The sequence below is a fragment of the Chelonus insularis genome, unplaced genomic scaffold (genome assembly GCF_013357705.1).
Source record: "Chelonus insularis isolate UGA/USDA-ARS -01 unplaced genomic scaffold, ASM1335770v1 contig_23_pilon, whole genome shotgun sequence".
Lineage (NCBI taxonomy): Eukaryota > Metazoa > Arthropoda > Insecta > Hymenoptera > Braconidae > Chelonus > Chelonus insularis.
Window position 1 is genome coordinate 793,891 of NW_023276443.1, and position 22,894 is coordinate 816,784.

General features: G+C 32.2%; 3 protein-coding genes across 5 annotated transcripts in view; 1 reads left to right on the forward strand and 2 right to left on the reverse strand.

Annotated features, from left to right (window-relative positions):
- Mid1 overlaps positions 1-6,408 on the reverse strand; it is a 75,514-nt gene extending 69,106 nt beyond the window's left edge. The window contains exon 1 of the mRNA XM_035079296.1: positions 4,854-6,408. Within this exon, the coding sequence (XP_034935187.1) occupies positions 4,854-6,398 (1,545 nt within the window). The 5' untranslated portion in view covers positions 6,399-6,408. The remainder of the gene's footprint in view (positions 1-4,853) is intronic.
- A 7,020-nt stretch (positions 6,409-13,428) lies between these two features.
- LOC118064586 (E3 ubiquitin-protein ligase RNF13-like) lies at positions 13,429-18,215 on the reverse strand. Of its 3 annotated transcripts, none has more exons than XM_035079272.1 (7): positions 17,978-18,211; positions 16,338-16,681; positions 15,604-15,799; positions 15,093-15,479; positions 14,579-14,740; positions 14,226-14,429; positions 13,429-13,774 (listed from the first exon to the last, which is right to left on the reverse strand). In XM_035079272.1, exons 2-7 carry the CDS (start codon positions 16,527-16,529, stop codon positions 13,566-13,568), a joined length of 1,350 nt encoding a protein of 449 aa, XP_034935163.1. In that variant the 5' UTR covers positions 16,530-16,681; positions 17,978-18,211; the 3' UTR covers positions 13,429-13,565. The 3 variants fall into 3 exon arrangements, with proteins under 3 accessions (XP_034935163.1, XP_034935165.1, XP_034935164.1); XM_035079274.1 differs by having other exon boundaries at positions 13,693-13,833; positions 17,978-18,215; XM_035079273.1 differs by having other exon boundaries at positions 13,698-13,836; positions 17,978-18,215.
- A 3,253-nt stretch (positions 18,216-21,468) lies between these two features.
- On the forward strand, positions 21,469-22,358 carry Rpb12 (DNA-directed RNA polymerases I, II, and III subunit Rpb12). The gene is made up of 3 exons (XM_035079303.1): positions 21,469-21,688; positions 21,853-21,945; positions 22,130-22,358. Exons 1-3 carry the CDS (start codon positions 21,628-21,630, stop codon positions 22,150-22,152), a joined length of 177 nt encoding a protein of 58 aa, XP_034935194.1. The 5' UTR covers positions 21,469-21,627; the 3' UTR covers positions 22,153-22,358.
- Positions 22,359-22,894: the final 536 nt, after the last annotated feature.

Below are 22,894 nucleotides of genomic sequence, written 5' to 3' on the forward strand. Positions count from 1 at the left end.
ACGTCACCCATTTGATGAACATTCTAGTCACTTTTATTGCATTTCTAAATGTGTAAAAAAGGACTACAATGCCCGAGTGTAACGAGAATGCACTTGGATTTACAGTGTAGTCATTTTTTACTGATTTAGAAAAACTAGAAATACACTGCACGCTGTCTCAAGTCAACAACGTAAAAAATTATTCATTTTTATTCATTTTGAAAGTTTAAAAATAAAATTGACCAATCAGCGCACGAATAAAATAGTTACCCTTTTCTGATTGGTCAATTTAATTTTGTATTCTTTAATTATTGTTTTTTGGTATTTGTTACGGTAATTAAAAAATTTGTTTTTGTTATTATCATTGTTAAATTGTAATCTCTATAATTTTATAAAAAAAAATACTATAAATATTTAATTATATTCACAGGAACAGTTTTTATAATTGTATTTCGTTGCCTAACAGTAAGTCACGAGTTTTAATAGATAGGAGAAATAATATTCAAATAAATTTTCTAGTGTTTAATATAACGTTAAATAATTTTCAGAACGATACAAATAAATGATTAAACTCTGCGCAAGTTTAGTCAATACTATTCACAATGGTTTCAAACAAAATATCAAACTCCAACATTAGCTTGACAATTGCATTGTAACGTGATCGGGTACACCCCTTAATACCACATAAATTTTGCACGAGTAGTGTAAACAGCCCGGGGGTTACAACACTTCTCTTACACACCACCCACCCTTCAGCGTTACCACGAAGCGCGAGCGCGTAGATATCGGTATGCATCGCCGTGCAGCCATTGTGTAGCCGTGATCTGCTCCCCAGGGGCTGGATGGCTTTATGCCATAACTGTTTCGCTAGGTGACACCAGTAGGAAAGGATTTTGCTCAGACAATATACAGCCATCGAGTTTTCTACTCTCCACCATCTTTGTTGTTTTTTAAAATATTTTTTATTCGCTCCACCTTTTCACTTCTTCGCCTTTTTGTTGCTATTCTTTCGTTCATTTTTTTACAACTTGAACTTTTACTGAAATAGGAGACGATCTGTTTCACCAGACGATGCCGCTGCTTTAATAATAATAAAGGACTGAGGTGTTTGCTTTTTATAGACAAGATTTGATCCGCGGTTTTATAACATGAGCTTTAAGCTTATGCTGCTTTATTTTTATCCTTTTTTCGTACATTGATTTCTAAATTATGTTTCATAGAAATTTTTATTATTTTAAATGGAGTAAAATATGAATACAATCGTGTTCTTTTAAATAAATCAGTAAATATTAATTAATTACTCTTGGAAATTCTTGTAGTAGGAATTAGTGTAATAATTGATTAAACAATTTGAATAATAATATTTCTTTTATTATCATGAAGATTTAAAAGTATGTCTTTATAATAGAAAAGGCTCTGGTGAACTCATAAGACCAGTAATACTTAGACTACACAATAATTATCAAGTCCAGATCAATCCTAAATGTTATTGAATAAATAATATACTTCTTCTTAGAAGAGTAATAAAACTTAGCCTAAGACATATATTATGTTATTATATTATCAACATAAACATGTGCCATGTCGTTCACACACTGGAAAAAATCATGTTTAATTAAAGTAAGAATTACTAATAATTAATAGAAATTTTTAATTATAAATAAATCCGTTTTTTACTGCACATAAAGCAAAATAAGTAACCTAATCATAAAATAGAATAAAATAATGGTAAAATTTGTTCATATTCCAACAATTATCAGTACTATTTCAATCACTGAATGAATCAGTAATTAGATTAACACTGAAAATCAGTGACAATTCACTAATTTCCAGTTATAAAACCATCACTATTCGAATAAGTACTATTATCATTACTCCAAACAGTAGGTATTCATTGATTGATTTATTTTGAAGAAGGAGGGCAAAATTTTATCTTATACCAGAGAATTTTTTGCAGGATTCAAGAGCAAAAAGATTAGTAAGATCAGAGGAAGTTTTGATTTTCTTTGGTAGTGTACCATTATTGACCCAAGATAAAGTAATTTTATCGCAATAATTCTATCTATCATAAGTGAAAAAATGATAAGTCCACATTTTTAAAGATATGAGTTCTTTCTTTTTTTATTGAATTGCCAACAATATTTAATTCATTTTATTTCTTTTTGCACATAAATAAGGATTATATAGAGAAGATTACACTAAGAAAAAAGGGGAGAGGAGAATTACTGAAACTATTTTCATGAATAAAAACGAAGAAAGTTGCAATAATAATTCTTTTAGGAAAATTTTTAATGAAATAGTTGAATAAAATATTTTAGAATAATATGATTTAATAGAAACAAAAGTTTAATAAAATTTTTTTAAATGTATCCATCAAGTCACTCTCCATTTATTATATCAGGATTAAAACATAACAGTAAAAACGTTACCCAGCAATAGGATTTATACAATAACAATAAAAACTTGATCATAAATCATGAAATCATAGGAACTGATGATAGAGAGTAAAAGAGAAGTAATAAGCAATTAGATCATAATACTTGTGTAATTAATTACAAAGAATTCCAGCAAAGATTTTATGGCAATTAATAATAATTTGACGGTAACATAAGAATTATTATGCACTGTTATTTGCACTTAGGATCACTTTTAATGAGCTCACTGACTAAACTTTCGATGAAGCGTTACAGTAAAATAGGTAGGTACTGAAGTCTCGTCGTTCGATCGTACTTAAGTACCTTACCAAAGTCTCGATTTTCATCCGCTCGAAATTCTACGAGCGACATGACCGAGACGTCGTTTTCCCTTAGGGGGCTAGAAATGATCAGGGTAGAATAAAAGAGAAGGAGGAGTAGACCCTGCAAGGATTTGGATTGATCGGTGCTACGAGTGACTACTTATACTTTACCCTAACCAAGATATTACCCCATTAATTCTAATGTCTTCCTACCCTCAGCTTAAATTACTGCAATTATAAATAAATATTCCGAGTTATTGACTTATTATAAAATACGTCCGATTAATTCGATATTCAAATTTTTTCATTTTCATAAAAAAAATTTTTTTTAATATGATTCAACAATTGAATAAATAATATTGAAGCAGATTAATAAATCAAAATTTATACTTCAATGATTATTGAGACAATTATCCATAAATATCTTCTCTATTTGTTGTAGTAATTCAATAAAACGATATAAATCCGTTTTGTTGAAAAATAAATATTTTTTGTATTAAGCATAAAAAAAGTAATACCTTCAATTTTTATTATTTGAGTAGCAGACAAGGACTTAATATTTGTGAATGCAGAGGAGAATTATTAATAAAAAGCTGGATCAAAATTTCAACCGTAATAACGTATATTCCATAGTCTCTTATGAATAAATCAATATTTGCTTAATGTAATCCATTTATTGCTATTCAGGTGGGTATGTTAAATATTCAATGCCCCAAGAATATAATTTTGATTGTACATTGAGATACCAAAATGAAGTAAAAATAAAATATGTCACAGTAGTATCCAACTAGTGAATTTGAGTCTAATAATTTTCTTAAAAGCTGCCAATTTTAGATTAATAAAAATCAATGACGTCAAACTGTTTACGTCAACTCTTCAAGAATTAACGTTTAAAATAAGTAAAAATCTACTAAACTCCAACGAAAAAAAAAATGAAAAAATAGTAAAAATTGATGGAATAGGTATAAATAAATTGGCTTAAAAAAGAGAACTGCACTTAAGCCAATAAACAACGTTGAAAATACGGTTATAATGGGAAATATTTCAACTGCTCTTGATGTTTTCTATATATTTCGTTATTTCTATTTTCTTTCTACTTTATTTTCAACTCATTAATCCAATTCACGAGATTTCTCGACTTTTTGGACATTTCCGGTGGAAAAGTAAAAGAGTGAAATCGACAACGAGACTAGTAACTCAAAACGATCAATCTCCGTTATTGCTCACTAGTCCGGAGTTTTATAACTAAACGTATAGTACACTGTTATAAATGGTAACTTTATAGGCAACTGTGTGGTTATTACTCTTCGTTCCTTACTACCACCCAAGTTTATGGTTCATGTTTTATTTTCATGTGTAAATTTACCTTTTTTCTAACCTAGGATATTGAACTGCGATGAGTGAATGACATTTCAACTTTGAGGCTTCATGAAAAAATTATGTCACAGTTAATTTTCTTTATTAAAACTCTTTTTAATGTCGGAATTTTATTTGTTAAAAATAACTGAACGATTGAAATAATAAACTACAAGCGGTAGAGAAATATTTGAAAGTTAAGTGAATTATTCTGTACTCTAATTAAATAAGTAGATTGTATAAAATTAGTTGTTGATATTTTATGAAGAAATTAAATGCAAAAAGTATCATGTCAGTTGGTGGATGCAGAGAAACAAGTTTATATACGAAAACTTCTCTATTTATTAAACGAGTTAATGAATGGCACAAATTTTGTTCAAAAATACTTCAAGCTGAATATGAATTTAGAATATTATATGTAAGTGAAAATATTTTTATAAATACTTTTTAATTAACAAATGTATTTAAATAGTGTATAATAATAATAATGAAATACTAGTTTAAGAATTGATTTAAAATAATTGAAAGATGATTAAAATGACTGCAAAGGTTTTTATAATGGAGACAGACGTCTGGTGTACTCTGATCTCAGTGGTAAATGATTATAAGCAAAGAAGTCAAATGTTGCTGACGACAAATAATGTCGTTTATCAATCAAAATATAGATGAAGATATAAGATTATTTGACAATATAATAAAATTGGTGAAAAATGATAGAGAAATGAGTGTAGAGATAAATAGGAAATATCTGATGAGAAAGTGAATGTAGGAGTTTTCTTACCTTGCAGTGTGTGCAGTTATAGATGACCGAGTATGGCTGAGCGCAGTCGTATCGCGCGAATACCTCCCCGAACTCACAGTGAAGCCTCGCAGCAAGTGCGTCGACGCTGAGGAGTTTGTCTAGAGCTTGGACGCACTGAGATCCCCCGTTTAAAACAGCCTCGAGTGGGCCACCTTTGCCGGGAGCCAAGGCATTGATAGCCGCATGTTCGCAGCAATGACGAAGACGGAGACCACTAACGAACCAATATCGATTTTCCTTGGGGGTTAAAAAACTTAATGGACTGGCCCGCGCGAAATCGTCCCGACAGATGTCTTGCTTGTGCGACTCCTCGAGGTAAAAAAGGCACTGATCCGGAGCCGTACCGCCGCCTACCGTCCTAGAGTTACCACCAGACGACGACGACCTCCACTTCCCGGCGCTCGCTGCGGAGCCGGTGCGTAACTTGACCGGGATGTCAAGGCGTTCAACTACCTCGCGAAATATCTTTTTAGCATCGTGTTGATTTGGACAAGGCATTGGGCAGTATTTTGGCACTTCTGGGGGTCCACAGGTACCCTGAAGATCAGCTGGTGCTGGTCCAGCCAGATCACAAGCCGATAACCAAGGATTTATCTGGTTCACCTGCCAGGAGTATTCGTTGTAGGGATGTGTCTTTTTGCTGCCCGGATGCCTTTGCGGGTTATTGAATCCACGAACACGTTCTGCAGAGGACGAATTGCGGGTCAAGTTCGCTGGTGAGTCCAAGATGGATGTGGCCAAAACCCCCGAGGACGGGTCGGTAGAGCACAAGTATGGTAATACCAGGAGGTAAAAGAGAAAGAGGAGACTGTAGCTTTTTCTATTCTGTGCTTTTCTGTATATTTTATTATTTCTTCGCTCTTTCTCTCGATAAATTTGTGGCTCTTCCGACCAGGCAGTGTGTTTCCATTCAATTTTCTGCTTGGGCCTTTTACCCGTTTGCTTGTATACTTGATGCTTTCTTCTCTCAGACGAGGCAAAGAAGAAATTCGTTTCCGTCTCTTCCTGAGTATCCTCGTTATCCTGCTGTTCGTGATGATTGAAGGCAGTGTTATCAAACAGATCCGTAGTAATAGCATTTGGGTTTGCGGTGATAGCCTCATAATGCTCTTGATGGATAGTAATCGAGCAATGGCTTGTTCCGCAGACGTAACAGGCATGATAGTGAGAATGGGTGATGCTCGGTTGGTATGTATCGGTCTCGCGTGAAGCGACATAGGCAGTGCTACGGGTTGTCGTGTTAATATTATCTTCGTCTTCGTCTTCATCGCTATTATAATCATCATCATAATAGTCCTCACGATCATCCAGTGTATTAATTTGTGATAGGACGGCAAGACGATCGCGTGCACGTCGTGTATGGGTGATGTGTGATACATGGCGTCGATAGTAATACAGTGACGAAGAGCGGATTGAGTGAACGGTGGTAGTCGCGGATAATGTACGCGACGAGTGTTTCCGCTCGCTCTTCGTCTTTGTCGTGGGTGGTGGTCCCGTGATACGGGGCGGGTGCTCGAGTCGCATGAGCACGTGACAGGGGACACTGACGTGCCCACGACGACGTTGTCGACGCTCGTTCCAGGAGGCGAGCGTCGACCTCCCACTTGGTCTTCTGTTTCTTGTTTTGTTTCCTCTTTTTTCGTCCTCCTCTTGGTCAGCAAATCTTTCTCTAACTCCTCCTCTCGAAACCACCACGTGGGCTGCTCGGGCCTGGCTCGCCGGCGACAGGGACGACGGCGCGGGTTGCTGCGTTCGTTTGATCCGGGCCGCATCGCTGAAGCAGCCACGAAGGCCTGGGCCCGACGCCGCCGTGTGCTGTTCTAGCACCCGGTACGTCAGCCAGGGGCCGCCTAGTGACGCCGCGGCTTTTGCCACGTGACTGTAATGCAGTAGTGATCGCGACGATGACGGCTGACCAACAGCGCCAGCTTTGTCCTCGTCGACGTTGTTGTTTTGGATCTTTGGACCACTTGATGTAGTCCTCGAGGTTGCTCCAACGAGAACGAGTGTAATACCGTAAACACGGATCTCGTCCTCCTCTTTGCCGCTGGTCGCCGGTGATGTCGCGACGACGTTTCTTCTTGCCCCGCTTCCTCACCTGATGTTGTGTCTTCAGTAATGGCTGTTGCTGTTTCTTCTTCGTCTTCTGCCTCACACTGATGCAACAATACACGCGGTTCATGCTGCATGCTGAAGCCGCTGCGTCACCACGCCGCCAGCCGTCGTCCTGCACGTCTTGGCTTAGTCACATCAACCCCAGCCGCCGGGACTTTATCACGGCAGCTGGATCTGAAGGATACACCACGCCAATTAACGCTAATTTACGACAATACACGTACTATTTAAGTTGTTAAATATTCAACTAAATATTATCAATCGAGAAGACGATTTTGAATTTTACACTATTTTATTGGCACCAACACCACCAACACCATTTACACCAACACCAAAATCATCTCGACACTACTGATACAGCGCTGCTCCGAACGCGCCACCGTCGTCACCGACGTCGCTGCTGATGCTCTCCTACTACACTCACATATGCACTCACTTTGCACTCGTTAAAAGGTCGGGAATTCTTCTAGTTTTCTCCTCGTTTATCAGTTAAGCTTCTTCACTCATGTACTGTTCACTCTTGATGATGATGATGATGATGATGATGATGATAATGATACAGATTAATCTTTTCTGCAATCAACCATCTCCGCTGTTTATTTATTTAATTATTTTTTCTAATATCATTTCTTGTTATTCCTTATCACTATAGTCCTACAAATCTCACTACCAAGTCGTTTTCTTCCATTTCACAGGCCACCAGAAGACTCAAGCACACTCACTCCCTCTCTCTTTCTCAGAAACGCGTGCACCACACCACCACCGTACTCTATGTCCTTTCGACGACGAGAATGGAACTAAACCTCGCCTACCACCCCCGGAACAAGTCAGCCGTGTGCACGGCTGTCAGGGGGCGGGGCGTATCACTCTTTTCGTTGTCTTGGTCGTAAAATCTCACAAACGTGCGCATGTATCCTTTCTTTTCCTAAAGTAAAGTTTAAAAAATCCATGAGTTTACACCGCTTATCGAGGGAAAAAGGTAAAATTGTCCCGGGACGCACGACACGAGCCGGGTGATGCGCACACGTCCTTCCTCGAGTCACGGGGCTCGAGACTAACGCACTGGCACACTCTTGGGCGCAACCACCGCCAAAGAGAAAGAGAGAGGGAGAAAAAGCAAGACAGATGAAAAAGATAGAAACTGAGAGAGAGAGAGAGAGTACAGGAAGGGGTGAAGGAGAGCCCAAGGGGAGACAAGCCGCTGGACTTTCTCTCCTCGTCTGAAATCTCAAGAGAGAGCACGCTCCAAAGGCTCCAAGGATCTATAAGCTCTCCATGGAATCTCTATTTGCAACGCGTGTACGCACTGTACCAGAATCCCATTTTTCATCAACAATTATCCTTTTACATTATCCTATTTTTTCATTTTATTTCTTCATCCAGCTTTCAGTTATCCTTTTTTTTGTTTTAATTTCCATTGCGTAACTTGCTGGATTTTTCACTTAAAAGAATTATGATGACTTTTTAAAATTATTTTTTCAAGGAACAGAGATGGTTTTTTTTGTTGCACCACTAATTCACGCACAGGAACAAAAGAAAACGACAAAAAAGAGATTCCGGAAGACAGGTTTGTGAATAAGTACAAGACTCAGGCCGCTGAAAACTCGTGACACAACGCGCACGGGTGTCAGCCGGCCGTTCTCACTTGCCGTCAGTGGAAGGCGGGCGTCGCAAGCTCCGCCATCTTCGTTTTTACCGCTCCCCGCCCGGGCTATCCGACGCTTCCACCCCAGCACGGTTGCTCCTTCTACTTCTCCCCTTACAGCTTTCGACCCTGCGCTCGCCCTTTTCCTGTACAACTCATCCCCTTCTCTTTCCTGCTCTCGCTTGACAACTCTTCCCCTCTTTTCATTTCTCTTTGCTTTCTACTACCCTTTAAATTGTCTTCAACTTACTTTTGACAACTCTGAATTACTCGAAAAAACACTAACTAACTTTTAAAATAAAAAATTTTACTTTACTTTTACTCTACAACTGTCATTAATCAAATACAAACAGTTTCATAATTATTTATAAATGATTTATTAAAAACAAAAAATCATTTATTTCATAAAAATATCAAAATGATTATTACTAGATTGAAGAACAAAATTTTTTAAAATGAGACAAACCAATTGAAAAATTTCAAAAGCTCAAACAATCGCGCCATCAATTGGCGCAAGCGTAAATTAAACGCAGTAGTAGCGCCTAGAATTTTTAAGGGGTAACAATGATTATAGTCAGACAGATGAGGGTAAAGAGAAAGAGAGTAGGAGAGTGAGAAAGATGCGCATGAGCAAGGATAAAGGAAAATTTTGCAAGGATCGATAATTCACGACCAGCTGCAGAGAGAAGAGCGAATTTAGTCACGCGGCCTGCCTATCCGATTGCCACTCGTCGAGCTACCCTCTCTCTTTACTTTCTTTCTTCCTCTTCTTATTCGTTATGCATATACGAACACTCTGTCTTGCCACTTGTTATAAAATTGGTCTTGTGCCATTGTAACTAAGCTCTGATACAAATTGAGATTAAATCAGTGTGATTTTATTGTCATTATTATCTTTGTAATAATAGAACATCTTTTTGCTTTTTTCCTTTGATAAGGTGAAAACACGTGACGATAGTTGGCTCATAATTAACTTTTGAATTAATACTAAACGAATATATTTTTTAATATAATTTTTCAATGGTTTATTTTAAATCTGACAAGGATAAGCTCATATATGTATGTGTAGGAAAGAAAGCTGACTATAATCTTTGCAAACTTTGAGGCGTAAATAAATAATATTCTTTAGTAATCTGTTTTGCCCTGGTTTCCTTAATGTAGAAGCAAAATGTCAGTTATTATACATGTAAGCATTTACCTTTGATGAATCAAAGTGAATTACAAATAAAATTTAACATTTACTTAAACTACCTTTTAGAGCAGAGATTTCTTAGTGGTATGAAGTAGTTTATCATTTTATGCATACTTAGAAATCCAACTATTTTAAATACGTGCAATGATAAATATTATCATAACTTTTTACCCATAAATTTATAATAGATTTATCTAACAGAGATTATCTATCAAATCTGAGGATATAAAAATATTGGATAAAGTCATGGAAAATGCTTGAAAATAACCATGATTTTATCATTTAACTTGAGCGAAAAAAGAAAGAAACTCATAAATATTCTAAAAAGACTTGAAATTTTCATAATGATAAAAATATTCACACAGCAGGAGTACAAAAAAAATTATTTCAAACCTTTTGGATTAAATGAAATTCCAAAAAATCCATTTTTCAGTTGAAACTGACATGAGGGTGAAAAAGAAAGTAGTAAATGATGGAATAGTTAGAGACATTGACTGATAAATGTTGATAATTTCTTGATGAATCCTGTTGAGATGATATGATAACCAGCAAGCACAAAGCTACAATTTCAATCAAGAAATATTATTCATCATCTCTACACAGTTTCCTGTTGTGTTAAAGACACAAAAGAGACAAGAGTGTAGAGTAGTTGGTGAAGATGAAAAAGAAGGGATGAGGATTTTGGTGGTACAAGTATCGAAGGGGCGAACTTTAAGGAGTATTGTGCCGTCACGTGCGACCACTCGCCACGAGAAAATGAACATTATCTTAGTATAGGAGTGTTTCGACATGGATTTGAGTTTTCTACACACATTCTCACATTCTTACCCTTTACATTTTCGATTTTCGTCTTATAGCTATCTCAAGAGAGAGGCATAAAGATGATAAGCTCAAAGATGAGGATCAATGTTACATTCTTTTCAACAAGAATATACTCTTTAAGAATAGATTTACTATTCATACAACAACATCAAATTATTTGAAATTCACAGTCAAATTTTCAAATAAAATTTTCAATATTATTACACTACCTTCATGCTCTTATTTTTCTAGTTATTTGATACACATTTTATTTTCTTGTCAAGTGCAGTTTGTTTCACACGGAAGTTAATTCTCCTAAAATCGATACCAACAGAATTTTATTGACGTCAGATTTGAAACGGAATACATCAGGAACTTTTATTTACAGGGAAATCGTAAAAGAGTGACACCATAAGATCTATTGGTAAACTCGCAATTACATTCGTCTGTTTGGTCATTTCAGTCAATCGAGATAGATCGTATCATCAGGCTGAATCTTGGATTCTGTAGTATTCCACAATGTAACTTGTCTTTCATAAATCATGTATCTTCAGAGCTATCCTCCTATTCTATTCTATCATCTGTTCTATTCCCCTTTCTTTCTCTCTTTGGCTTCTCAACGTTAGTCCCTCTCGTTGCTTCCATTCTCTCTGAGAATGTTACAATATATAGCTATCAATAAAGTTGCTTGCATTATATGATATAAACTCACAGGACGGAAATCGCTGATTCAGCTACAATGTTAGTACTTCAACTAATGCAATCAATCGACTATAAAAATGTTCCGACAGGTTAATTATATTTAAATATTTATATGAAAATAATCGTGTAATTGTCGATTAGTTTTAGAAAATTATTGAAAAAAGAAATGATGAATTTAATTGCCAAGAAAAAAATAGAAAAAAATTGTAGTAATCAATAAACAGACTGATTTACAATCTAATTCAAGTATTTAAGGTACTTTGAGCGTGTATGATAGGCTGCAGGTGAGTTTTATTTTTACACATGGTATTGCTCACATCAATTTGCTTTATTTGAGTTAAAAAAATAGTAGATTGTTTCTAGTCTTAAGCAGAATCACATTGAATAATATTTTTTCAATGGTTTTTCAACATTTCGTTGCAAAATTTTTTAAGTGTAATTTCACGAGAAAAATCAAATTAAACAACTACATGTATATATCAATGTATATAACAGTTGTACTTTGCGTTAGTTCTTATTTTTTTTACGACTCTTTTACTACAGGTTCGACTTCAAAAACTTTTAAATGAATATTTTAAATAATTTAAAAATAAAAATTTACACATTTTTGATAATTTTATTGGAACAAAGGTTGATAGAATTACGTAAAAGATATTTTATAAGTGATCATGATCGTCATCTATATAAAGAATGATTAAATTCAGCATAAATTTTAGTGAAAATGTTTTATAATTATCAAGCAATTACTTTATTACTACTTTTATAAAACCCAGTCCTACGCTCTCAAAGTACCTCAAGTAAAAAGCTATTAATAGTAAAATAGAGATCTACAGTAAAATATGAAAACTATTTGAAATTTAAACTCTTTTCAAGTTTATAAATTCAAATTGAACTTTATTATCTTTTATAAGAAAATTACGTTTGTCAAATAATCTTTTGTTTAATTGTAAACATAAAAGTATTGCTTATATCAACAGTAATGTATTAAATATTATCAGTTATGCATGATTACAGATTCAACTTGATCGATTATCTTCTATAGATATTTTTATGTATCAACATTTCATGATTATCATTATTATTACTGTATTTTACTATATTCTTAATTTTTAGGGTTTATCATTATTTATTAGATATTAAAATTTGAAAATGATATTGTTAAAAATAATTATTTTTCTTTCAATTTTAAATTATTTTTTTTTTTATGTGAAAGAATCATCTTATTGATCTTTAATTCTTAATTTTATGTCCTGCATTTAATAACATTAATGTTTCATCATTTCATTCAAGTTATCAATAATTATTTACACTTCTATATCACAGATTAGCATGCCAATTAACATTTTCATCATTTTAATTTATTTATCATTGATTCATGATCATTTTATTTTTTTTTCTTTTCAATGATAACTGATAACCATGAAATTAATAAATTCATTCTCATTTAAAAAGGAACGAAAAAAAAGAAATATTTTTAATCTCTTCGTGACGCTTAATAAAATAAATTAAAAATTATTCTGTAAATTTATGATGATATTCATTTAACTTCGCTCTTGAGATTTTCATTAGATCAATATAATTACTGATAGAACAATAAAAAATATTCAACCAACTATAATTAGTGTAAATAAATGAAATAACGATTACAAGAAACGTAAAATGATTTTATTTATTTATTAAATTTTATTTATTTCTGTAAATTAATAAAATGAGCACCATATTGAAATTCCTGTTTTATCTTCTATTTTTTGCCGTGTTCTATTTTATTTTTACATCTCCGTTAACTTTATACACACAGCATGATTTAAATGGAAATTTATTTCTTTTACTCTCAGTTTAAAAACATACAAAAAAAAAATAATAATTTGATAAATTTATGAATTCTCATCACAACATAGTAATTATTTTCTTGTGATTGATACTGATACATATTAAATCTCAATATTATCAGTAAATAAATCAACTGTACAAAAATTAATTGATTCAATTATTGATTTTCAATAATTTTTTATGCATAATTTACAATTGAAATCATTATTATTTCATATTTATTAAATTTTGTAAAATAAATTTAATTTCAAATGGAAAAAAAAAATCTATTTTTTTTTAACTAAGAAGTATTAAAATCATTTAATTTTCTATCTTTATTACAAAAGTGTATTAAAAAAAATCATCTACGATTGTTGTTGTTGTAAACAAATCCTCAAGATCTATTAATTAATCATTACTGTATGCTTTAACATAACGGATTTTGCGTCAATACCTTAGCCAGCTCGCTATCTAAATCGTCGATTGTATAATGCTGAGTTGCTGATGATGACGATGATGATTGTGGCTGTGAAACGTGCACAACAGATGCTGGTAGTTCTTCAGCATCTACACTACACACAGCAACGGTGTATTCATCATTACTGCTTGTGGACCGCTCAAACTCAGATGGTTCGCCTGGACATCAAATGTTTGCCCGAGTCAATGAGACGTCACACTATGATACAGCTCATCATCTTCTTATGCACGGAAAAAAATTGAAACTCTCTTCAATTTGAACTTTAATCAAAATTTTAATAAACAAACTAACAAAAAATTATTTAGGGAATAATTGAATGAATATTAAAAATTATTAAATTCATTTATTAATAAATAGCGTGCATTTTAATTAAATCTATGCTCAATTCTAAAGGATGCATTTCATTTGCAATAAAAAAGATAAGTATAAGAATGTCATCAAGAATTTTAAATTGATAATTTTTTTCCGTGCATGATATTTCTATCATCAACATCGATAAGAAGATATGATAGATACGTACGTATAGCAAATTACGTAAGTCTGATAATAATTTCGTATAATTTAGTCTCGATAATATCTGATAATGAATAAAGAATAATAATAACTTACCATTGATACTGTGATTGTCCGATACTAAAAAGGTCGTGGTACCAGATATTTCACCCAAGTGTGTGCTACTGTCTCTAGACGTTATCAAAGTTCGAAAGGAATCGTCACTGCTACTTGAGGAATTTGAGTTACGTCGTTGTTGCGTTCTTCTCGCACGAGAAAAAGGATTTTCTCTTTGTTGTGTAAATGTACCACCTTGCGTACCTTGAAAAATAAAGCAACACATTTTCAAATACACTTTCTTCATTTTCCTTCACTACTATATCACCAAAATCACTTCATTATTTACGAGTTACTTTTCAAGTTAACAACTAACACCAATTATAAAAAAAATTTGAAGTTTGATGATTTACCAAGGTGGCCATCTCTTATGAGCGGTGTTGAGTCATCAGCATCTGAATCACTCTCACTGTCAGAAATAATTCTTTCGTTTGCAGCAAAAACCTTACGTTTACACACAGGACATACACGTTTGTTCCTGGTAAGCCAAGGATCAATACATTTGGAGTGATATGCTGTAAAAAAAAAAATAATTAAGGTATTTACAGATTGAAAAAACTATATCTTCGTATTACTTATTTACCAATAAATTAGACCACTTGATAATTTATTGAAACAAATGCTACGACTATTATATTGTTAAAATCAATAAAAGATTAAAAACTAAATAAAATTTCTAAAAAATATATTTGTTATAAATAAATTAGACATAAGCAAATTCAACCCTTGGGAATCCGAGCGCTTTTTATTATTTTACTATAAGAGTGAGTAAAGGAAACTTCGAGCCCAAATTAAAATTCCACATAAGTCTATCTCTCTTTTCTCCCAAAAAGTCAAAGTTTGCCTAGCTTGATAATAAAAACTCACCATGTGCACATGGTAGTACTCGTAGCTTATCATTCTCCACGTAATCATCTAAACAAATAGCACAGGTTTCATAGGGATCACCTTTAGTGTACTTATGAGTAGGAATTTTTTTTAAGCTGGATTTAGGCAACCTGTGCCTTCTTTCTCGTCTTCTATCTTTAATACACCTTACAACCATAAAAATCACCATGACTAGGAAGCAGATACCAACGACGATAGCAAAAGGTAAAAGTAAATGAGTGTTAAGATTAAAAGGAATATCGTCATTAATCAACACTGAAAAATTGCTGTCGTATAGATAATTCTCCTTAATAATGAGGCCTGTTATTTGGCTGACGAATACTGAAGGAATATCTATTCCAACTGGATCTTTTGCTGACATTGGTTCTGAAAAAAATTTATCTTGTTTATTCAGACTTAAATTCTCTAAAAAAAAAAAGACTTTAATAATTCAATTCCATAGTAAAATAAATCGTTAATACAATTCAAGTTGAATTTTTAATAATCTTACCTAATTCATTACTGTCGACATTATGAACAATAGCAGCATCATACCCAGCTCTTTGAGCTGTTCGAATTTTAGCTTCGAAGCTACAATTATACCTAGCTATTAAAACAATCCATATACCGTAGACATTTGTTTGATTTTCAGGAGGTCCTACAATGTCACGACATGCTGTAGGTGGATTAGCATAAACAACTTTCCCCTAAAATTTAATTAAAAATAATTGTTTTAATAAAAATTTATGTTTAAGTAAAAACTTAACATTTTATGTTTTATTTTATTACATTATTTAAATGATTGTAATTAAATAAAATATTTTTCTATTTATTTTAAGTAGTTGTTTTTTTCAAATTATATTTTATGGTAATTTTCCTGACAGTAAATAATTCTATTTTTTTTGATAAATTCTATAATACACATTCTTGTTTATATTGTACTTTATTTCAGTCATATTATCTGTATAAAACTAATCAATGCTTACTAAAAAGAAAAAACGATAATTATTCATTGTTGTAACTGATAAATAAATCCACTGGTTTATTCAGTGACATGATTTATGAAAGTTTCAACATAAACAAAATAAAAATAAATAAAAATATACTTTCTGTTTACTTAATTTATGTAAATTTATGTAATAAATTGAGCTAAAAAAAAGGAGGATAAATATAGCATCATTTTTCAGCATTTGCAATTCAATATAATTAATGTTACAATTTAATGAAAAATTCATAAATTCATACCCTGATGCCTGCAGAAGGAATTAGTGGACCAAATCGAGCAGGAGCATCGCGAAAATCTTCCTCAATCTGATGCCTAAAGGCATCAGAAAACACAAGAATATCTGCATTAGCGTAAGTAACGTAAGCAGTCAATAAGATCAGGCATAGTAGAATTTTTTGCCTTGCAAGACTGTCTACATTTACTTGTGACATTGTTCCCAAATAGAATTAAGATTACGAGATTATCAATAATTTTATTGAAATTATGAGGCTTTCATACCCCATAAGGATTTCACATTCTATGAGTTTTGATTGTGAGTGTGACTTAATTTGTCACGTATTAAAAAACAGTTATCAATACTGCCCTGAAACAATACAAAATAACATCTATTAAAATGTGAATTATTATTTTTTATACTTAATATAATAGTAGTAGTTAAAAAGTAACAATTTACTACGTTAATTGATAACAATTATCAAATGAAAAAAAAGGGGGATATTATTCAGTATTATTTTCACAACATTCATAACAGATTCATAAGTATTTATTATTTATTACAAATATAACATTGATTGAAATGATGTCAATTGTTATCAGTAGATTCACTCTCTATATCTAATTAATTCTTTCAACTTACTACTAATAAACATTGAGTGCATGAAATATCTATCAGTAACATAAAATATTTATAAAAATAAGTGCTCTAGTTAATAACTGTATAAAGTACGATTACTTATCAAAACTCCAAAACACTGAATAATTTTCTTCTTAATAAATTGAAAAAAACAAATACAAAAGATTTTTTGTTAACTATCATTCTTGTTATTATATAATATATCTTAGTTGAACAATAAAAATAAAATATTCATGGTTAACCAATGTTTAATCACTCAGTTTTCCTTACATTGTAAAAAAAATTAATTAAATTAAATTACTATATAACAATGAAAAAGATTTTAACAAGAATGTGGTTTATTAGAAGTGAAAAAAAAAATTACAGCAAAGGTGAATCATAAATTTAATATTAAGATAATCCAAGTAGGGATAAAAAAAATGATATCATGAAATAAAGATATGGAGACAATGATTACATGAATTAGTTGGAGTAAACTATTAGAGATTTAGTCTTCTAAATAAATACTCCAGTACAAAGTACGCAGAAACAGTGACACTGCAGAGTACATAATTGCATAGTTTACGTATGAAATTAAGTTTATATAATAAAATATAGGTCATCAGTGTGTTAAAACATTATAAAGGAAATTAAAATAGAAAAAAAAAAATGTTTGGATGTAAATGGAAATATTTTACTATTTCATGATATCTTCATTCTATATTGGATCTCTTTAAATACATTCATACTTATCACGTTAATGTTATGAAGGTTGTAGTGTCACATGCACTTTACAATTAATTACGTCTTAGAGATGACAATTTGATTATTATAGGTTAAGATTCACTATTATAAATATATATGTAGTATCAGAATTGCCTATTTTTCATCACTTTGTTCACAGATTTTGAAAATTAAATCATTTTCAATCAGAAAATACCACATAATTCTAGTAAATCGCGTATTGACAATAAGTAATAAAAAAATTTTTATAACAAATATGACACACTAGAAACTTATTGATACACCAAATAAATAGATACAAACCATTGAGCTCCAAAATTCCGTTTTTACATTTGAGCATAGATGAGATTTATATGAAAGTTGATTCGTAGATTATATGATAAATCAATCACTTCTTAAATACACGTTCATGAGTTTTTAATAAGAAACAACAAGTACACACAATTACTGAGCCTTGGAAAATCGCTTTTGCTATCTCGTTTTGTTCATAAGCTTTCTTTTTCCTTGCTCTATAGATGTTTATAGCTATAGCTCATTTAATGGACGCTGTAGTTTGCGATTGCAGCGCCACTAGTGACATCAATTAGAATCATCTGTTCAATTGAAAAAATGACAAGTTTATTTTTATTTCTCTCGTTTTCATTATTCACTGACAGAAAAATGTGATAGGCAGAAACAGAGAAGAGAGACGTAAATAGAAGTTTATTCCTTATGGGATGATGTGGCCGGAAATTTTGATACGTGTTGTTGCTGTCAGATGGCAGAATGGTCGAGATTCAGAGACGTTTCTGAGCGTAGGGCGGAGCTCAAGTTCTGTCATGTAGTGGTGGGAGACGAACGGTTTCCCAACATCGTTCTCTGAGAAAATTTCTCTTTCATGTTAACAGGAGAGAAAAAAATAAAAAAACGAAGGAGTTGATAGATTTGTTTCGAATTTTTTTTTAAATAAAACGAAAAATTAAGACGAAGACAATGATGAGGGTGCGGAGTTTCAATTATCAAAAAGTAATTGAGCACGCGCCAAACATTGACCACTTAACCCGTGGGTTTTTCGACGTAAATAACGCTATTGTAAAAAGGTAGACCCGCATCAGTCATAAAAGCGGATTACCTACATAAAAAAGTACCACTTGTTCGTCTTCAGATGTAAAAATGTTAAAACTAGACTCGTAGTCGAGTCAAATGAGGGAAATGGGATAATTTTGGTTTGCTGCGGCCAAAGTGATGATTAATAGATAACTAGATCGAAAATTTTGCGAGGAACACGATGGTGTAGGTCAAGAATGTTTGGCACGCATAGGGGGAGGGGGGGGGAAATCGCGAAAAGCCGCCTCCCATCGCGAATTTCTCGATTTCTATCATAGATATGAAAAAATATTTTAAATAAAAGTTGTTCAGAATTTAATTTTAATGAAAAAAATACTGAACACTTTTTTCATATTTATGATAGATAAAAAGTTATTCGCGACTGAAGCTTCACTAATGACGAAAGCTCCAGTCGCGTCTAAGAAAATTAATAAAAAATACTTAGCGCTATAAATATTACTTTGTGGCAATTTATTTCGAAAAATGAGATATTTAGGTATATTTTCAGAGAAAAAAATTTTTTTTTTATCAATTTTTTCATTACTTTAATGGACAATATATTATTTAAATCGTTCTCATTTTGGTTAAAGTTTTTAATATTTGGGCCCCCGAGCGCGCTTTTCCTCTTCTGGCGCTAACGGGTGCGACAGAGAGCAATACATATCTCTCTGCTTCACTCGCACTCACACAAAACTTCTGCGCACGCGCCGAGTATAGTAGAGCATAAGTGCGAGTGAAATGATCATTCGAACCGTAAGTGTGACAAAGACACTATACGGTGAGGGAAGAGGGGATGTTTTGGGCTCATGCTGGTTACTTCAGAAGTCTTTCCAAGCTCCAACTTTATCAGCGCAAGAATTTTTCTAAGTTCTTCGCGCTTTAAATGTGAGAGAAAATTTTTCAATTTTAGGTCCAATAATCATATATATAGATCGATAGAGAATTAAATTTCCTGTCGGTCTAGCTACACTTTTTTAAGTACTTTTTTTCCGATTTTTTAACGCAAAAAATTAATTTTCTAAGAGAAGAAAAAAATGTACATACATGTTCTTGACATATCTGAGAACATGTTTTTTTTCTCTACATTTGAAGATTGATTGATATAATTATGTGGGAGATATATATTTTTTTTCTCTTAAAAAATTAATTTTTTGCGTTAAAAAATCGGAAAAAAGTACCTAAAAAAGTATAGCTAGATCGACAGGAAATTCAATTCTCTATCGATCTATATATATGATTATTGGACCTAAAATTGAAAAATTTTCTCTCACATTTAAAGCGCGAAGAACTTAGAAAAATTCTTGCGCTGATAAAGTTGGAGCTTGGAAAGACTTCTGAAGTAACCAGCATGAGCCCAAAACATCCCCTCTTCCCTCACCGTATAGTGTCTTTGTCACACTTACGGTTCGAATGATCATTTCACTCGCACTTATGCTCTACTATACTCGGCGCGTGCGCAGAAGTTTTGTGTGAGTGCGAGTGAAGCAGAGAGATATGTATTGCTCTCTGTCGCACCCGTTAGCGCCAGAAGAGGAAAAGCGCGCTCGGGGGCCCAAATATTAAAAACTTTAACCAAAATGAGAACGATTTAAATAATATATTGTCCATAAAAATAACTCATTTTATAGGTATATTGCTACACATAAACATAATGGTTGGTACAAATACTGATCTAAAGCAGCTTAAAAGATTGGAGACTGGGGAAAACCATGGGATGAACAAAAAAGTTTAAATGAAAAAAACAGCTTAGCCCATGTCTCATAGAAACGTTACAATTATTTTAAAAATTATTTATAGACAAAAAGAGGGTTGATAATATCATTAATTAAAGTTGATTGATTATAAAATCTCTCTATATTACTACTTTCACTTTTATCAAAGTAACTCGATTCAAAAAACTTAGAAAATCGTGATATAATAACACTTAAATGCTGCAATGAATCATTTGTAAAAAATAAATATTAACTAAAAAGTTGATCGACTTATATCTAACTAACCAACTACCCTTTTAATTGAAAAAAAAAAAAAAAATTTTCACAAATATTCTTTTCTTCAGCATATATAAAGTCGTTGAAGATACGCAAAGAAGTATTTATATACAGAAACAAATATTTTTTAATATCAATTGATTAATATATTAATGAACTAAGACGAAAGCTGTCAATAATGAAAAGTGATTCAAAAACTTACCTTTCGTTTTTAGAAAAGCGATGAAACGAGAGATGCGGCATCCTCGATGACACATTTTCGCATTTGAAAAATGCACATACATTTGTAGCTGGCATTTTTGCGTACACAATGCACAATCACTTATACACTGTATGCACTCTCGAAAAAAATCAAACAAATTTATATACTGATATATAAATTAAAGCAATGAATTCAATCGATAATTTTTAGTTGTAACTTTCCAAGAATTTCGGAAAATCTGAGAATTCAAGTTGGCTCTTTCTGCCGCGAAGCATTTTTTCTATGCGTGCGCATCTTTGGAGGGGAGTAGGCGTGACTGTGCCAAGAACACTGTCGCCACCTGGCTTTGGGGTACAGAAGCTTACATGTACAGTATCGCCGTCTGGCGGCTGGGGTGATAACTTTGGGGTTTGGGGTGATCTGGGGTGATCCCCAAATGGAACACGGCATTGTGATTCGATTTACGTCTCTCTTCTCTGGCATTGGACTTCTATACTGGTCTCTCTTCTCTGCCGTAGTCGTGCCGGAATTGGCAACACTGAAATTTGCCACTTTATCAGCTATACCAACTATGAAAAAAAAATTTGCTTGATTTTATCTTGCGTCACATCAAGCGATTTGTGATTGTGTTATTATTGAAATCATCTTTTTTTTAGTTATTTTTACTCTCATTAAACATGGATACTTCAAGTAAATCTGATTCAGCTCAGAAAGTAACTATGGTTTACATTTGTGGAGGTAATATTGCAAATATTTCTTAGTTAATAAATTATTATTTGTGAATACATTTTCCTAACCTTAAAATTAAACATTATTTTATTAATAATACTGCGAATAGAAAAATTATTAATTTTTGTCATCATTACATTATTTTAAATAAATAATCCATGATTTCTTTTCAGAATGTCATCATGATAATGAAATCCGAGCAAGAGATCCTATTCGTTGTCGAGAATGTGGATATCGAATTATGTATAAAAAGAGAACCAAAAGATGTATCCTTTTTTATTTAATTAATACTTTTATCTTACAGAAATTGTTCTTATAGCTATTTTTCTTATTTTTAATGTATCTTTTGTTAAGTCTAAAAATTATTTCAATAGTCCTTTTAAATTAAACAATACTTTAAATCTTCATGAATTCTTTTTAACAAATATTTTCCTTAATTAGAATTTTTAGTGGTCGTTTTTGATGCCCGCTGAACGTAAGCACCATCAATTTAGCTGATAACAAAAAAGATGCCTCTCAAGTACCTCTCGCTATGTACTTTATTTTTTTTACAGTAATTTATATCATTATAGATTTACGAAAAATTCAATAATGTTAATAGGATTCACATAATAATCCTTATAAAATCTTGTCATCATCTTGTCATTTTGTTGTAAATAAATGAAGAAATTCTATTTTATTCTTTTTGCTTTTATTTCCAATGATATTTATTCAATAAATTCATACAGCAAAATATTGATGAAATATTTATTGAACTGTTAGTCTACAATAACATTATTTGGCAATTCTATATCCGTATAATGTCTCGTTGTATATTAAGATGAGCATTGAAATGATTTATTTTACAAATGTTATATTATTTCGACAAAAAAAAAAAATTAATGAAAACATTTGTACCAGTGATTATGTATTAGGAAAGACACGGAATATTATTTAATTGAGCATGGCATGTTTTTTTTTCATTTATTTTGTTTCTTATATGAGTATAATAATCATATGTATAATCATAGTAATAATATTGTTAAGTAAATTTTTTCTCGATCTATAACATATGTTAAATAAAATTATAAAAATTTCTTACAATAAAATTTCCCTTACTTTCTGAAGTTGGAAGCTTATAAGATCATAATATATTCAACTTATTCTCTTTAAATTGTTCTTTAATTATATTGGTATACTATATTTATACAATAATAAAGATAACTATTATGATGG

What these genes read in the sequence shown, in the direction of transcription:
- LOC118064586 (XM_035079272.1), bottom strand. Translation starts at nt 16,529, where the DNA reads ATGTCACAAGTAAATGTAGACAGTCTTGCAAGGCAAAAAATTCTACTA. An exon ending in TTCCTTCTGCAGGCATCAGG is followed by an intron (nt 15,800 to 16,337) that starts GTATGAATTTAT and finishes ATTAAATTTTAG; the next exon opens with GGGAAAGTTGTTTATGCTAA. An exon ending in CATAAGAGATGGCCACCTTG is followed by an intron (nt 14,430 to 14,578) that starts GTAAATCATCAA and finishes TTATTTTTCAAG; the next exon opens with GTACGCAAGGTGGTACATTT.
- Rpb12 (XM_035079303.1), top strand. Translation starts at nt 21,628, where the DNA reads ATGGATACTTCAAGTAAATCTGATTCAGCTCAGAAAGTAACTATGGTT. An exon ending in TATGGTTTACATTTGTGGAG is followed by an intron (nt 21,689 to 21,852) that starts GTAATATTGCAA and finishes ATTTCTTTTCAG; the next exon opens with AATGTCATCATGATAATGAA. An exon ending in TAAAAAGAGAACCAAAAGAT is followed by an intron (nt 21,946 to 22,129) that starts GTATCCTTTTTT and finishes TAGAATTTTTAG; the next exon opens with TGGTCGTTTTTGATGCCCGC.